Raw genomic sequence first — 17214 nt, 5'->3', positions numbered from 1 at the left:
ATTTTATATTTTATCCATCCTTTCTGGTACATTTTCTCATCCATGCCTACCTCACTGCTCCCCAGCCACAACCAAAAGTCATTCTTTCAAAACAACGGTGTTTTAGAAGCGCTAAAACCAAAACAAGCTAACCAAACCCAGAATGATACCAGTATTCTTAAACTGGAAGGCTTGTTCCGTAAGATAATTTTGAAAAGAACAACCAGACAATCTCCCCCCCCCAATCCAACATTATTAAGGTTTATCAGATCAAATCAGTAGCTAAGTGCATGTCAAATGCAAAGCAAAACCAGAACACTTGCACTGCAGCACGTTCAACATGATGCTCAGTAGGTCGCTAAATGATAGTAAATAAATTAATCTGAGAATCACTGGCTGGGTGGTGGCTTTTTACATGCCTCAAAAATAATAATCTCAATGTTTGGAATAATAAATATTTAGTAGAGAAGTGACCTACAAGAATCCAGAGAGGGAAACTGATGGCAGGATGTTAATTTTTTGTTCCACTTTCTTACTAAATTGATTCTATAATAGAAAACTCTGGGAATTGTGCTGAATTGTGTGCAGTGACTTGTTTCTTGATTACTCTATTGTATTAGATACCAATATACAACAATTCCACCAGAACCACAATATGCGCCTTGGTCATGTATCACTTGGTCACTGTGTCACTTGGTGTACCACTGTACCACTTGGTCACTGTGTGTACCACTGAAATTTTTGTAGTCTTCTTGCACAAACCACCAAACCAAAAAAAAGGCAAAACAGTTTAATGTAATTTATTTTAAATGCTTCCAGAGAAGTTTAAGGCTATTATTAAAAACAAAAAAATAGTCAATACACACATTCATTCTTTCTTCCCGATCTAAGCACCTTACAGGCTTTTCACTCTTTTTGAACATTTTGCTGAACAGGTTTTCTGAATATGGTTCGTCACGTACTATGCTTTCCTCTGCCTTTTCTTTTTGCTGTCCTGGGTTCAGCAGTAGCAGTCATTTTTATCTCTTTCTTAGTAGCTGGTGCAGTGCTGTGTTTTTGACTTTCAGCCTGGGAACAACGCTGATAACACCGATGTTTTTAGTTGCTGCTCAGTAATGTTTACTCTGACCAAGGACTTTCTGAGCCTCATGCTCTGCCAGGGAGGAGGGGAAGCCAGCAGGAAGCAGAGACAGGACACCTGATCCAAACTAGCCAAAGAAGTATTCCATACCACAGCACGTCACACCCACTATATAATGTGGGGACAGTTACCCGGAAGGGCTAGTTCACTGCTGGGTGGGGGCGAGGTATCAGTCGACGGGCCATGAGTATTCTCTTCCCTTATTATTTCCCTTATCATTATTATTATTGGTGGCAGCAGTAGTGATTTGTGTTACACCTTAGTTACTGGACTGTTCTTATCTCAACCCGTGGGAGTTACATTCTTTTGATTCTCCTTCCCATCCCTCCAGGAGTGGGGAGAGGAAGGGGGGGAGCGAGTGAACGAGCTGCGTGGCTGGGTTTAAACCACGACACCTTCCTTTCTCTCATCTTCACTGGCGTACTCAATTCAGCTCTAAAAATGAAGCAGTTGAAATAAATTACAAAGCTTGAAACAGAAAAGAAAATTGACTTTTTTTAAAAAACTATAAATACAGAAATATGTTCTATCGGGTAAAAATGACTTCTTTTAAAAAATAAAAATACCTTGATTTATATTGTTTATAATCTTGTCACACTGATTTCTGTAATGCGCACCAGCATATGTATCAGATACTTGACATAGTAAATTTTCTGTAAACTTGTAGAACACAAAAAATGTTTTTGGCAATAACTTCGCAGTTTTTCTACTTCTGCTGTTACGAGTACTTTGCACAGGTTATCTTGTGTAACACGAAGGATCGTTTGAGTTTTATTAATACACAATTTTCATAGCTTGCCATACAGCACTGGCATTATTTCTTAATATTAAGAAATAAAGCATTACCCACGGGGTTACTGAATAGTAACAGGATGTTGAACTAAGTAATTTAGACTGCATTTAAGTGACTCATCTGCTTCTCATCATAATGAGTAGATTAAATCAGCCACCAGAAAACACAGTAACATTTCCAATTACTGCATGAAATTAAATGCAACGAAAATTTTAAAACTGGAGAAAAATACAAAGAATGTAATACATCCTAAAGGAAAAGCAATTCCCTTTCTGCTTAAACTTTCTCTACATAATCCCATAGGGCATTTTGTAGAGCACCATTTATACAAAATTGTCACTTAATTTTAAAAATCAACTACATGTAATTGTAAACAGACATTTACAGAAAATTATAATGTTTTAACATGAGTTTAGTGGTGTTTAAAACCAACAGTGGAGGTCAGTGGAGTGCAAAATGCTGAAGAGGGCCTATTCACAAGCAAAAGCTTTTTTCCATTCTTATCCTGTTCGGGATAATATATATATCTATTTTATATATGGCACTGAAAGCAAACTACCAGCTTATTTACAAATACCCAGTACTCTCAGCATTTCATTTAATTCAGTGCTGGCTGTAGAGGTTTGGTTGTTTGGTTTTTTTAGTTGATTATTTTTAGCATGACATCCTTTGATAAATAAAACAGCACTATGCTGACCACTTTAACTGACCGGAATTTAGTAAGTTTAGTTGCTGGATCTTAGGGCAGTGCTTCATTTTGAAAAATTCATCTCTAAAGTGTCACATGATTACATGGCCCGCTGTTTATAGTTCTTGTTGATTTTAATACCATAGGAGTTCAGATAGGTTATTGCAAGATGTTTTCCTTTTTTTACAATAAACTAATTTTTCCTTCTATGCTTTTATGAAAGCTTATCTTGATACCACCCATCCTGAAACTCCTGAAGTCCACATCTTCAGCTGCCCCATTAAAGGGCAAATAAAGTACTTAAATTATGAAAAGATCCTTTATGTAATGCATATATAAACAGTAGTTAAGAGATTCTCTTTACAGCAGGACATTAAGAATAACTGGTCAAGTACCTCTTTCATCCACCTTAGACATTTATGGAATATAATCACAGGACATGAGTTGCAAGAGATTCCAGCTTATACAGATTGGCAGTCACAGTACAACACTCATAGGTACGAATACAAGGACTGCATTGACACTGTCACAGAAAAAAAAAAAAGTGCTTCTCCAAATGGTTCCATGTATGGAATGCAAATACTGTACAGGTAAGAGACAGATTTTCTTCCATAAACTGTTTTTGTCAAACATTGGTTTCTATTTGCTTTTCATGTTCACATGAGTTCGTCTGCTCCATACGGTCACAGTCGATGCTGACCTCACTGGTGTCCATACTGCAGTCTGACTCACAGTCCGATTGGTCCATTCGCTCTACCATAGTTTCTCCCTGGGGTACTCTGTTTCCACTTGGTGACAAAAGGAAATGCACTTCCGAGTTCAGAACGCCAGCTTTGCCTGCACATGTAGCTTTCTCTTTGGCCTGGCGGATGCAATTAAGCCACTGTTGCTTGTTGAAGGAATCATTGGCTTGGAGTGAGTGAGTCTGGCTTTGAGATCCATTTTTGAAGCTGACTCTAAAGAAGTTTTTGACTGAAAAAAACAATACATACCAAAACACTGAATGCTTTGGCTGAATAGATTTTATAACCAGAGAGTTTATTTAAATAACAGAATCTGCAAAATCTTTAAATTAAGGTTTTTTCCTGCCGATATTATGTCAGACCAGAGAGAAGAATCTAGTTACCTCCTTGGTTTGTGGGGGAAGAACATAGAACTCCACAAGCACTTCTAATAATTTCATATTGCTGGATTAAGCAATTTTGGTTCTGCCATGCACAAACTACCCATAAAACTTAAGGTGAATCAGCAGGATTAAGGCTTCTCCCACACTTCAATGCCTCTCCTCCTACTTCTCTGCAAAGCAGACTTCCAAAATCTTGACTGAATACTGTGTCTTGTGTCAGCTGGAGATTGCCTCATCTCCTCCATTCACTTCACTAATAAAGTGAATACATATGAAAACCCCTCAAAGTTTTCACAAGGTAAGTGAGACTCAAAGGACTCTAGTAATAGAAACAAGCATCTTTAGAATATTCTTGATTAAAAGGACATTAACTCTTACCTCTTGAAATTAACATGAATAGCTGCAGTCTTAACACTAAGGACAGCATTAATTACCTGTCAGCTGAAAGAATTATGGAATTGCACTCATACAAGCAATAATATAAGGAAAGTTGTAATAGCTAAAGATTTCAAAATACACTTGCTGATAATTTTGTGGTTTTGCCACTCTATCCTACATATTCTCCCCTTTCCAATTCAGTACAGGAGCAGGTGTGTGGAGAAATCCCATTAGCAATATAGTGAACTTTGAGAAACAATCTAAAGCAGCAAGTTACAAGATAATAAGCCAGTTTGAAATAAAAATCAAGATGCTGGATACAGATAGTGTGAATTTTAGAGAAAACATCCTGATGCCTCATTGGCAAGTGTTGTAAGGTTACGATGATCCTATATGAGCAAATAAAAAAAAAGGTGTAGTCATACTTCTCTCATTGTTGCTGAAGGCACCACGTATGGATCCGCCCAGTCGCACCTCCCCATCTTGCAAGTCTTCTAGCACAAGTTCCCTCACGGGAATTGGCTGCCTATACAGCTGGTAGCAGAGCTGTTCATTATGGGTGATAGCTCGAGTGATCACCAGCACTTCTTCAAAGAGGAAGACGTGCAGTTTCTGTTAGAAATTAGTAAGTAATAAAGCATTATTCCTTCTTGAAAACATCCTTAAACCAAATTTATTCAAACTGTAGCATGTTCTAACCTTGTCTTTTCAACAGTTAAAATAAGGATTCCTCTCATCCCACAATTGAAAAGCCTTAGGAGGTAACAGCATGTAAATTCATAAATACAATTTAAAAACTTCTAAAATTATTTTTCATGTCCTCAGTTTCTTATGTCATGATGCTAACTGATATTCTAGTGTTAAGGCCTTGATATGTGTATGATATTTCAAAGCGCTGTACAGCAGCATGCCTATACCCACTTTAACATAGCTCTGCTGTCCATGCTACTAAGAAACAGGCAGTCTTACTCATCCAGATATTTTCAATGCTCAATTATGAGCAATACTTTTACAATTCACATGCTGTTTACAAACAGCTTCACCACAGCTCTTTGAAGCTCAGAAAATTACTTTTGCTCCTAGGTGGCACAAGTTTATGTTATGCTACCAAAGAAAGGCAGGGTAGTGTGCATGGAATGAAGTTCACTGAAAGATGGAAATTGGCAGTTTCTTCCTGATAGTTTGCTATAATTAACTGCCTGTCTGATCTTTATCAGGTGAACCAGAAAACAGCATCTATTTTATCTATCTTAGCTGTATGACGAAACTTGATCCTTTTATTATCTGCATAAACATGTTACACAGAAGCAACTCCCAATGCTGAAAAATACATTTAGGATTCTATTTACTTAGTTGTTTGGGTTTTTTTTCTTAATAAAACTTTTGTAAGGTCAGCTAATGAGAAAAAGATCTGTTTTCGTTGTTTGTCCATTCAAAATTTCGTGTTGTTTTTGTTTAACCTTGAGGAAAAAATAAATCTAAGATGACTGATTTCTCTTCTATTAATCTCTCTACTAATCTACATGTTCTTATGTGCCAGCTTATGATGCTTATCAATAGTGCAGACTCCTGGAGTCTGGAATCTGCAGTATCAAATACCAAATACCTCTGGTCAATAAATTAGCTTTGATTTCAACAAATAATCAAGTAAACCAGTATTTATAACCATAGCCTTTGACAGAGTTAACATTTGTTAGTACATTTTGTGTGTTGTCACAGACATTATTTATTGTCTTGTCTCTAAGGCCAGAATTATGTTTCTTATTTGCCTTTTTTCCCCTATAAATGTTACTGAAATGCATTAGATTTACAATTTAGCCAGGATACTGTTAGGTCTCCCTAAGAGACAGAGACACATACAGCTGCTTATCTACGTAACACAGATATTTGATTGCTAACAAAAAAGATGAGTGTTACAGATAATATTTATCAGCTTCCTATACATGAGAGGGTAATGTTTGTCTGTAACTCACAGCCTTTAGATGTCATGCATAATGAAGGTATCTTTAAAAGCTATTCATGATAAAGCATTTATTCTTACCACTCCTCTGTTGTTCTTCAGTTCACCATGACAACATACAACACGTGAATTATCAATCAGTGAATCCCTTTGGCCTTCTTCAAGATAAATAAGTCTCTCTTTGTAATACTGGCATTCAGATTCACCAGTTTTTATGTTGATTTCAGCCACTATGCCCTGAATTATACTTATCTGCAGAAAAACAATGAAAAAAACATGAACTTTAATTAGACATTCCAATATTCAGAGCTATCTCCTAATAATTTGCCCTGTAGCTATAAGAAAATACATTTTAATTGACAGTATATTTTTAATATTTTTTTGCAGACCAGTCTATAAAAGTATAAATATAAGAAACAGAATCAAGCAGGCTGCAGTGTACAAAGACAGTTTAGTTTGGCTTCATCACTGTTTCTAACAACGGCTTAAAAATCTGATATTTGTCTCTCTATATCAAACCAAAATAGGCAGAATTAAAATAAATAGATGTAAGAAATATAACAAGAGATGTTTTTTTGTCAGCTGAAAATGCCAATAGATGACACAAGACAAGTAATCTGCTTTAAAGATATTTATTTAAAATAAATTGTAATTCTCTGAAAACTGTTGTATCGTATCAGAGAACAAGAAACAGAAGACCTGTTAAGATCTTTATCCTGCAAAACATTCAACTAGCCAAACCCACTGAAATTCTCATCCTTGGTTCACTCTGAAAGTTACCCTCTGGAAATAAAGTAAATTAATTTTATTTTACAGTTCCAGTACTTGCACACACCTACAATTTTACAATTAAAAGTAATAACAGTCTTCCCTTTTTACTTAAAAAACCTTTGCCCTTTCTATAAAAATAAATACTCCCCCTATCTAACTTTCTTATACTATGCAGTCTTTAAGGACCTTGAGACCAATGTATCCAAAACTTAACATGTGATTCTTGATTGAGCTTATGGATGTCAAGGTCTATTGATTTTAGGCAACTCTAATGGAGATCGTAGGTTGCTTAGACTGATCGAATTCCTCTGTTAGATAACTGGAAGAGGAGCAGGGGAATGGGTTGAGACATACATGCCCAAACAGGTAATTCAAGAATCAACTGATTCCAGGCGATATATCAAGGATCAGCTTGGCCCAATGTGCTTAAAGCAGATTGCCAGACATGAAAAGAAATGTACTTCATAAGCTTAAAACAGTGTTAAGAGCCAACCAAATACAGTAATTTCTGTTTCCTAATTTAATTTGGCAAATACACAATTTACAGAACACATCACTTCAAAAGATAAAAGTGTTCTGCTGAAGCAGAATATCACTTTTTTATTTTTCACTAATAAGCAAAAAATATTATCTCCTAGAAAAAATTAACCCCTAAATCCAATAGTAACTTACAGCTTCTTCAAGGTGCTGCTGATCTGGATGATCATTAGGTGTGTGTCTCAAGATTTCTCTGAGTAGCAATGGGTATTTAACCAAACGGCTTCTTGGGATGTCAAGGAAATTCCAAAGGTCCAGTTTGCGACTAAAAGGAGACTCTAAGCAGCGCTGTAGGAAATCTTGCACTCTGTGATCCTGTTTTTTGTGATCCAGTAAAGCTTTGGCTGCTACTTGATTGCTGCAGTAGCTATCATAGGAGTTCAGGCATGGAAGCTGAGGAAAGGAATAAATTATTCTGCAGCTGAAACAAAGCAGTTTGCTACATCGTAAGTTTCAGAACTCATGCTGGAAATATTTTTGTTGGAGATTTATCCAAAAATTATTGATGATAATTTTTCCAAAATACAAAGATTACAAGGGTCCTCTGACTACCTTGTTCATCATTTAAACCATTTCAAAAGCATTAGCTCATCTCTCGGTTCCTAGAAATCTGCAGTATTATTCCAAAGCATTAAAAGTATCTGTGACTTCAGACTGAGCACTACTTAGTACAGACAACAGTTAAACACAGAAATCTGATTTTAATTATGAATGGAAATAGAAGCCTAGGAATGAGTACTCCCAAACCTTGCCTTTTTTTTAGATAAGCAAACTTCTATAGTAAAACTTCTATATTGCCTTCAAGAACCTTGACCAAACTAAAATGACAGAACCATGCCTTAAATCTGAAAAAACCTAGCTTGTATGTTTATTAGAAGAATATATCCATTTACAAAACCTGCTATATTAACACATTATTGTATGTAAAATCTTCAACAAATGACATATTTGGACCAAGGGAAATTAACTGATGTTCAAACACACTATAAAATAAATATATTTAAAATCACTTTATGCAAAGAAAACCAGCTAGTTTTTGACACTTAGAAGCTTATCACTAACAATATGCATTAGCTACTAGTAGTAGTCACGTTTCTCTTGTTTACAGTAGGCCACTGTTTCACTCAGAGTTGTTGAATGTGTTATTACCTCATCCCTTAAAAATTTCAAGGCCTTTTTTCCTCCTAAATTTTATTACTTACATATATTTAGAAGTAAACTTTTCACATATCTAAGTACTTTTAAAATAGCTCTATTAATATAATGATCAATTTTATCAACAAATCTCACAAAAGCTATTTTCAATGCTTATGTAGTTGGATGCTAGCAAAAGTGAATTTACCAACTTTCATGGGGCAGCAATAGCATAGCTCTTTTATCCCTGTCTTATTTTAAAAACTTCTAGAAAATTAGCATCTTTAACAGCACTAACAACTACCTGCTACCTTGACTGGAACAGACTGACACTCAAAAATAACTGTAGGGTGCTCTTGCACAATGTGACTGTTCAAGTTTCATTTCCCCAGGAAACCAGAATACAAATGGGGGCAGATTCTTCAATGATCTATGTCAGGTAAACTCTAGTCTGCATCTTGATTGTTATTTAAAGCATATTAAATGCTGCTCATCTCTTTAATAGCAAAAGCTTTAAAAGCAACATCCTGGTCTAAATCTTTTCACCAAAAATCCCAAAAAAAAGAAAACATTGTATTATGTTTCTAAATACTTGCCTTACCTTTTAAAAATACTCTGAGAATATATTTTTGACATGCTATGCTAGATATGGAAAGGAAATTGTCTGATAAAAACTATGTTGCAGCTCTAAAGTGCCAAAAATTCATTAAAAATGTTGCCTTACCCAACCCACAAGGATATGGCCAACATGTTCTGTAGATCCATCAGGTTTCCTGACTTCTTGAAGTCGCCTAAGAAGATCTAATCACAATTAAAAAAAAGAGAAACTGCACTTAATGAACCAGATGACTATAAGTCTATATGCAATAGTAATGCAGACAAACACTATTTGAGTTTTACCTTCATGCAGAGGAATTAGAGAGTCCAGTGTTCCAAAAATTTGGTTCAACTCTTGCTCTGTCATTATGGAAAGTTTAAGCATTGGGTCATGATAAGCCTGAAAGAAAAAAGGGGATCTCTGTAATTAACATATCATTGGTTGCTGAAAAATTAGTTATAGCATTTAGAGCTCCCTTTAAGCAAAATCAAACCAGTTGCTTAGAATATTTTGAAGTTTCATAACCCTATCTTAAAATATCAGTTTTATTCATAAAGAAAAAAGCAGCACTTTTAAGTGTTTCAGAAAGAATGGGAAAACAGAATTATGCTTTGGTTCCCCTCCACTGTCTTAGCAACTGTAAAAGCAAGGATTATTTTAAAAGTGATATGAACCAATTAATACTGCTTGTTGTATTGGGGTTTTTTGTCTGTTTGGCTTGTTTTTTGAACATACCTTTTTTGCTAACTTCAGATCTTCTATCAAGTCTTCTTCTCCCTGGGAGAGTTCAAAGATAGCCTGTAAAGAGACACAAATACCATAAAATGTATTTTATTTAATCTATACTCAACTTGTTGAGTTGATGTTACATCTGAACAGCTGTCTTAATACCATGAAGCAGAATTTGTTTGCTAAATCTAATTGCAGAAAGAAAGTAAGGCTTTATTCCATAGGTACAGAAACTTGCAGTAATTTTTAAACCAGGGTTGTATCAGATTGCTCATAAAATGCTTATCTGAAATAGGACAGAATTCTTTTTTTCAAACCAAAGTGTTTCCAGACAGGGGAGCTATTTTCAGTGTGATGTTTTGACTCAGCTGTACCTTAACCATTTATACAGCTATTTGCACAGGTATGTGTTGTGTTCCATTGTAACGCTTGCATTGGTAAAAGTTCCATGTGGCCTAGTAAGTAAAAGACAGACCTTCTCTAAAACATTTATGTGGCAGTGAGCACTTTTATTTTCGTTATCAGTTTATTTTGGTTTTGTTATGAAGGCTGAGCCCTACTTAACTATCAGCTGATGTTAGTTACTTCACTTGAAGCAGATTTGAGACTTTAAAGACTTTAAAACCAGGAGATTAAAAATGACCACCACCCTAATACACTGGCTTATCAAAATACCATTGTTATTTACTTACTGCATGATTTCATTCTAAACTGGGGTACAGAAAGAAGTCAACAACATTTTGGTCAGTTAGAATTACCAACTTCACAGCCAAGGCTTTCAACCTGCATAAATCATGGAAGAACATCATCAGCTAGTGCAGATGGTCCTAGCTTGCTAACATGCATACATGGAAGGCTTGCCATAGTGTGAGTTAACTGACAGCACAGGCATGGAAGTGGTTCAGATATTCTGCTGATGTACACAGCATAAGAACCCTCATGCAGAAGTTCCTTTTTTTTTTATTTTTTTTATTTATTTATTTGGGCTCTTTGAAGGGTCCTGGCTTCTGCCCCAAACCGGTAATGACTGTTAATGCTGTGCAAATAGTTTGTACACTTCATTTTCCAATAAGCTGCTTTTGAAGGTCTCCATTTTAAAAGTGATTTCCTATGAATTCTTGTACAATGTTAAAACCTGCACAAGAAATGCTTGACGTTACTGTTTTGTTCATTACTCTGTTCCTGAACTATTCTCAGATTATTATAAACTTGTGTTGCTACTGCTACAAAAAAATTTTTAGGGGTATGGGGGGAAAATTTGATTCCACAGGAGATCTGTCATTGGCTGTAACATGAGCTACTTAGAATCTGTCATGTACAACACATTAAAACCACTGATGCTTTGGAAGATACATATTGTGATCAATATTTTATCTTTCTAGCACTGAAAACTTCCTCAAAGAAATTCTTTTCCAAGACTTGCAACATCTGAAGGGGACCTACAAGGATGTGGAGAGGGACTCTTCAATAGGGACTGTAGTGACAGGACAAGGGGTGACAGGTTCAAACTCAAACAAGGGAAGTTTAAGTTAGATCTAAGGAAGAAGTTCTTTACTGTGAGGATGGTGAGGCACTGGCACAGGTTGCCCAAGGAAGTTGTGAATGCTCCACCCCGGCAGTGTTCAAGGCCAGGATGGACAGAGCCTTGGGTGACATGGTTTCACACATAGTTTGTGGTGTCCCTGCCCATGGCAGGGAGGTTGGAACTAGATGATCTTAAGGTCCTTTCCAACCCTAACTATTCCATGATTCAGTGTATACGTATGACTTGAATACCTGTTCCTGAAATAGCATGCTCATCTATCATTATGGGAACAAAATGAAACATCAGCCATCACTACAGAAACTGTCATACAGAACATGTACACACATGCAGGCAATCACAGTACAATATATCTTAGTAACTTCACATTTATTAAGAAAATATGAGCTGACTTTGAAGAATATATTGATCTAATATAGCTTTAATTATAAAGACAAAGGATGAAATTCTGCTTCTAGTGGAGGCGGTGACATCCTGTTTAATTTCAGGAAAGCTTCAAGTGCTATCCTAATGCCTACTGGCATTCTTTAACTCAACGCTTTAAAGATGACTTCTGAACTTGAAATTTATGGTAAGAAAAAATATGATACCTCTTGACGCTTGATTTCTTTAGATGTAAGCATGTGATTGACACAAACATCAAAGGTCTCACTCCACAGTTTGCTGTCTCGCCGCTTTGTGTTAGCTGGGGGCATATTTCGAGACCATGATCGTGGACTGAACAGATCTGGGCGACTTTCACTTCGGAAACTGATAGAACGCTAGAAATAGACAGAAGAATACTTTTCAGTATTAGAACAATTTCACATGACACTTTTTTTTCCCCTCTAAGGATTCGATATACATAGCATATAAATAAATAAATATATATATGGAAAGCTAGGACAGCAAAATCTAGAAGATAAACTTATCCTGTGTATCAGGTTAAAGTCAATAGAATCGTTGGATTTTGTTTATTTCTGTGCTGAGAAAAACTTGGTCTACCTTGAGGATACCAAGTGAAAAGGTGCCTTACATCAAACATATTAATGGTTTAAAAATAAGATGTTTTCTCAATTGAGCAGAAAGTGGATTCAGGAAGTGAGACTGCCCTTTAAAACCTTTCCTCTTACCTTAATAAGTGTCTTGCTACCTGACGGTAATCATTAATTCATGCTATAATGCTCTAACCAAACTGGTTTTGATACAGTGAGAAACCCTTTCAACTGGTAGCATCCTGCCTACTGAGATGTATAGTGAGATCAAGAAACTAAGTCACATAGAAAGGTGTGAAATGGATATCTGACTTAGAAAAACAATCACATTATCTTTAAGGAAAAGGTATCTAAATATTCAGTTTTAATGTTCATGACAAGCAACATTCTTTTTACACTAACTGCTCTTGCTTACTTCTTAGCATCTGAAGCAGCATGTTAAACTGATTCAAACAATCAGTGCTAGCAGATAGCAAATTCTACTACTGCAGAATCTTTCTGGAGCCTCTAAACCCTGATGATGTGTACGAGCATCACTGTATCTATCATGTGATCTGGTCTTAAACTTCCCTAAAAACAAGTCCAATTTTGAGACTTGAGAGTTTTCTTTGACTGTACACTCTTTAAAAGACTTAAGGCTAAGGATGAATACTGTATGCTCTCGCTTTGCTATTCTGAAAAAAAGATTCCTTTCTTGTTTCATTATAATTAGAGGCTTATTTTGAGGTCCTGCCTCTGAGATGCCTCAAGTATTTCACATTGTTGAAATACCCTACATTTTTGTTGTTATTTAAAATCTGCCTTACATAACACAATAGTCTTTCAGTTGCCTTAGGCAAGAATATTTAAAACAAAATAAATTCTCTTCATTTCCAGGTTGAAAGCAGCATATACAAAGTACAATATTTGAAGTTCTCCTTAGAAAATAAGAGCTCAGGAAATGGAAACAGTACCTATAAATACAAGGTTTTTAAAATATCAGAAGACATACTATTTAAATACTGTGCCTTTTAACATAAGCCATTTTGAGCCTCTCCTTGGAATTGACAAACCCCCTAAAAATAAACACACACATATATATATACCAACCTTCTAAACCTTTGCAAGTCAGGTGCTAGTCTTTCTTCAAGAGTTAAGAGATAAAGAACACATGTGAAATTATATGCTTAGTTTACACTTGTTAATACTGATGAATCATGGAACCAGCTATTTTCACATGCAAATGGAAAGAAAGATTAGGGGGAAAGGCAGGTGTGCTGCATCCACAAATCACCAACCATGAGAATTCAGCCAAGCAGAACATTTGTCATTCCATGACCCAAGATGGAATGCTCCTTTCCATGCATTCCCATATGCATCCTCCAGTACATAGCTCCTTTGTTTGCGGTGGTGTTTTCTTAAAGGAAATGTTTTACGTTGAATAAAGTATATATAATGAAAAGCACCAGATTTTTAAAGTAAATGCCTTGATCTTGAAACCTTTTAACAAAAGGTCATATACCACGTTATAAAATGGTATGCACCCGTAACAGCAAACTGAAATTCCATACAGTGCTATAAGAAAAGTAAGCTTTCACATCCACTGATAGTAATTCTTCTTTATGCTGCATGAGAAAGCTTGATGATATTCTCTACAGCCCTCCACTGTCCTCAGTTGGGCAGAAGTGGCACAAAAAGGCTGAGAAACTCAAAAACAAATTGCCAAAAATCCTGCTTGCTTGCTTAGCATCTTTGCTACCTGGACACAGTAAGTATATATTTAGTTCTTTGATACATTATCCTTTTAATTAATCATACAAAATGCACCTTGCTTAATATTAATAAGGAACATTGGACTGCGGGTATTTATTAGTGGAAGGGAACAAAAGTTTTGAGGTGTTATTTAACAAGGACAAATTCCACTTCAAGACCAAGTGGTTTCTTTGCCTAGCATGTTTCCTTCTTTTATACACTAACACAGCAAAGGCAGAACCCCTGACGGTCTTATCCTAGGATGCTGAAATCTAGTCAGGCCAGGAATCACACACTTCAGTGTTGAATACAAGCTAATGTTAGCATATTCCTTTTCATACACATTGCAGACAATGGCTCGTAAAGCTATGAAGAGACAAACTAATACATTTTCAGGGAAATACTATCTCATGCTAAAATTAATACTTTATTCCTTCAGAGTTGAGGATACATGAATCATCAGTGCTGCAACAGACAAGAATAGAAATGACATGTAAACCTGATATATAAGCTAACTAAAGAAATCCCCACATAATCAATAAATTATTTTAATAAAACTCTGATAGTTTAAGATTAATGTACCACATCAGTTTAACCATTTCAGTTCTGCTACTTTACACTTTCTTTTGCAAATAAAGAAGCCCATCTCAGTTTAGTGGAACAAAGCCCTAAACTGAAGTTTCCCAGCAATTTTTAAAAACAAGCTTAAAGGTACTCTGATGGTTGGCTGGTACTTGCCATGAAGGGGGAGGAGAAATCAGTCATGTGATAGAATCCCATGAAGGAATTGTAGGAATGTCAAAAGAGCATTTCTCCGTCTTCAGTCTTCTAAAAATATTTCCCTAGGTTCTGGCTTTCTTCAAAAATATACCCAGCATACTAGTGAAAAATTCTGCCTATATGGAACTATTAACATTTTCAGATAATGCAAAAAACCTAAAGGACCTGGGGAATTAACCTAGCCGCAACCTCTGATTTTATATACTGTATTTATCTGACTGCAATAGCTTTAACTGGCTGTTACAAGACTGTTACTATGAAGGGGCTATGTGTTACTGATGTTAATTCACGCAATTAACAAACCTTCATTTCAGCTGCAGTAAAGCAGACAGTTTCATGTACTGGGGAAAGGGCACTACAGAGTAAAGTCCCAGCATTCAGAAGTGATACTAAGAAGAGTTTTCTTCCTAAGGATTTTTAGAAATTTTCAGTGTTCTAAGACAGATAAAAATAATTTGGACTCCCTACAAGACATGCTGATGAAAACTGAAGCTGCAGAGGAAGCCAGTCAGACTTTAATTTGTCTCTTCAGCATCAGCTGGAGTTCTTTTTCTGATCCTATTTTCAGCTTTTAAGCCAAACAGCACAGATGTGAATAAGACCAAGCAGAAACAAGCAGATCATCATAATCATTAGCCTAGCTTGATGCAGACTGAAAATACAGCGATGAAAATAGAGTGGATTTCCAGGTGGATGAACAAATAAGAATACCTGCTTAGCATCTGGAATCCTGCAGATATACAAACTCTGTCAGAGATAAGCTAAGAGCATGATATTAGTGAGTCTACAGTGCTCTGTGTGACAGAAACAGACTATGAATAGTCAAAAAAAAAAAAAAAAAAGAAAAGCAAGCTGGAAAGACTTTGTGGGTTTGTTTTAGAATCCTTGTGGAAAAGTATTGCCAATAATTTGGAAAATTGTTATAAATGTAAGAATCAAACACCAAAAATCAAATACCTCTATAATCAATAAAATATGCAAAACAGAAAAAACCCACTAAAAACGTATGTTAAAATATCTCAGTCAGAGATGTTTCTCTTCAGCCTGCATGCAGAAGGTCTGTTAGTATCCAGTGGAACTTACATGTACAGAGGCAAGGAAAATCATGCACAATAAATCTAGTTTTTTCCTCTTACATGTATCTTCCATTCAGAAAGAAGGTTTGATTGAAATGCCATAAAGGAAACTCAGAATTTTCTAATTCTTTTTATTGATGTGGTTGGAGAGGTCATTTTGGATGGATGCTCCGTTGGCTTTGTTTCGTTTTCTTCCAGGGGAAGAATTTATTTGTTTTGGATGTCGTGCTATGGATAGTAGTTTTCTTCATTTTACTGATACAGAACATCTAGCAGCAATGCAAGGAGAAGGGTTTTGGCTGAAATATCTTAACCATGAAGATACATAAAAGTTCATCCAGTAAGAAAAATCAGCACTTTTTGCTTTTTACAAGTATTACATGATGAAAAAAAATCCTGCTCTATAGTGTTCCACAAGGCACAGCAAAAGCTATGTCAATACATAATAAAGTAAAAAACTATACATTCTTCTCAATGTTTCTAAATAATTCCAAATGGGGCATCCAAGCACAAGTTCAGTCTTTTTTTTTCCCCTGTTCTGTTGCTGCTGACAAAAGCAGATAAGAAGTCAATTTACAGCCCGCTATGAAGGCAGTTTTGAGAGACATCACCAGCATTCATCACCTGGGAATGGATTCTGACCTAGGATTTGAAGGACATTCATGCTGATTTCTCATCACAGTTCATAGTTACTTAGAAGAGATGGTATGACTAACATCACTGCTAATCTGCTTAGAAGCAGACAGTTAATTAAAATATATTCTTATAATTGATATGAACAGATCAAAGGAGAAATCTTCCAACAGTAGGACTTGCAACAAAGCCACTGTTTTCTCTTCTGTTTTTGTCAAAATCTGCCCTCAAACACATTTATGTACCCTTCACCTCAGAAAGCTGCTACTACATGTGTGAAAGGATAGTTTGTTTTGGATAGCCCAAATCAAGCTTTTATTAAATACAGTATTGACCTGGACAGACCAGTCTCAAAGGCATTCACTATAGGACAATAGCGTAGGTACTTAAATGAGGACAACAGCTGTCTAAGGCTGTGAAAAGGGAAGCACAGAAGGAGTTTAGCCAAAAATTAATTCACTTTCCACACTCCTCAACAACTGGAACTAATGGAGTCCATCCAGAGCCAGGCCAATTTTTTCCTGGAAGCAGACTATGGAGGAGATTTATACACCCCAGGGAATACAGGCATGTCTGCTCTAGTCACGCTATAATACACCTTCTGGATCAAACCCAGGCTGAAGGGAGTTCAGACATTTTGCCT

The 17214-nt window shown here is 36.0% G+C and overlaps 1 protein-coding gene across 3 annotated transcripts in view; it reads right to left on the bottom strand.

Annotated features, from left to right (window-relative positions):
* Positions 1-991: 991 nt before the first annotated feature.
* ARHGEF3 (Rho guanine nucleotide exchange factor 3) overlaps positions 992-17214 on the bottom strand; it is a 65315-nt gene continuing 49092 nt past the window's right edge. For 2 of the 3 annotated variants that reach the window (XM_080625561.1, XM_080625562.1), the window contains 8 exons: positions 11968-12138; positions 9841-9903; positions 9408-9504; positions 9232-9308; positions 7509-7766; positions 6147-6317; positions 4531-4717; positions 992-3573 (listed from right to left, as the gene is read on the bottom strand). In XM_080625561.1, coding sequence (XP_080481687.1) covers positions 3227-3573; positions 4531-4717; positions 6147-6317; positions 7509-7766; positions 9232-9308; positions 9408-9504; positions 9841-9903; positions 11968-12138 — 1371 coding nt within the window. In that variant the 3' untranslated portion in view covers positions 992-3226. The remainder of the gene's footprint in view (positions 3574-4530; positions 4718-6146; positions 6318-7508; positions 7767-9231; positions 9309-9407; positions 9505-9840; positions 9904-11967; positions 12139-17214) is intronic. The other variant, XM_080625563.1, reaches the window with a different exon arrangement.

This window comes from Psittacula echo (genome assembly GCF_963264785.1).
Source record: "Psittacula echo genome assembly, chromosome: 9".
NCBI classification, from domain to species: Eukaryota; Metazoa; Chordata; class Aves; order Psittaciformes; family Psittacidae; genus Psittacula; species Psittacula echo.
Note: the sequence above shows the minus strand (reverse complement) of the source record. Positions and strands in the feature narration are given on the sequence as shown.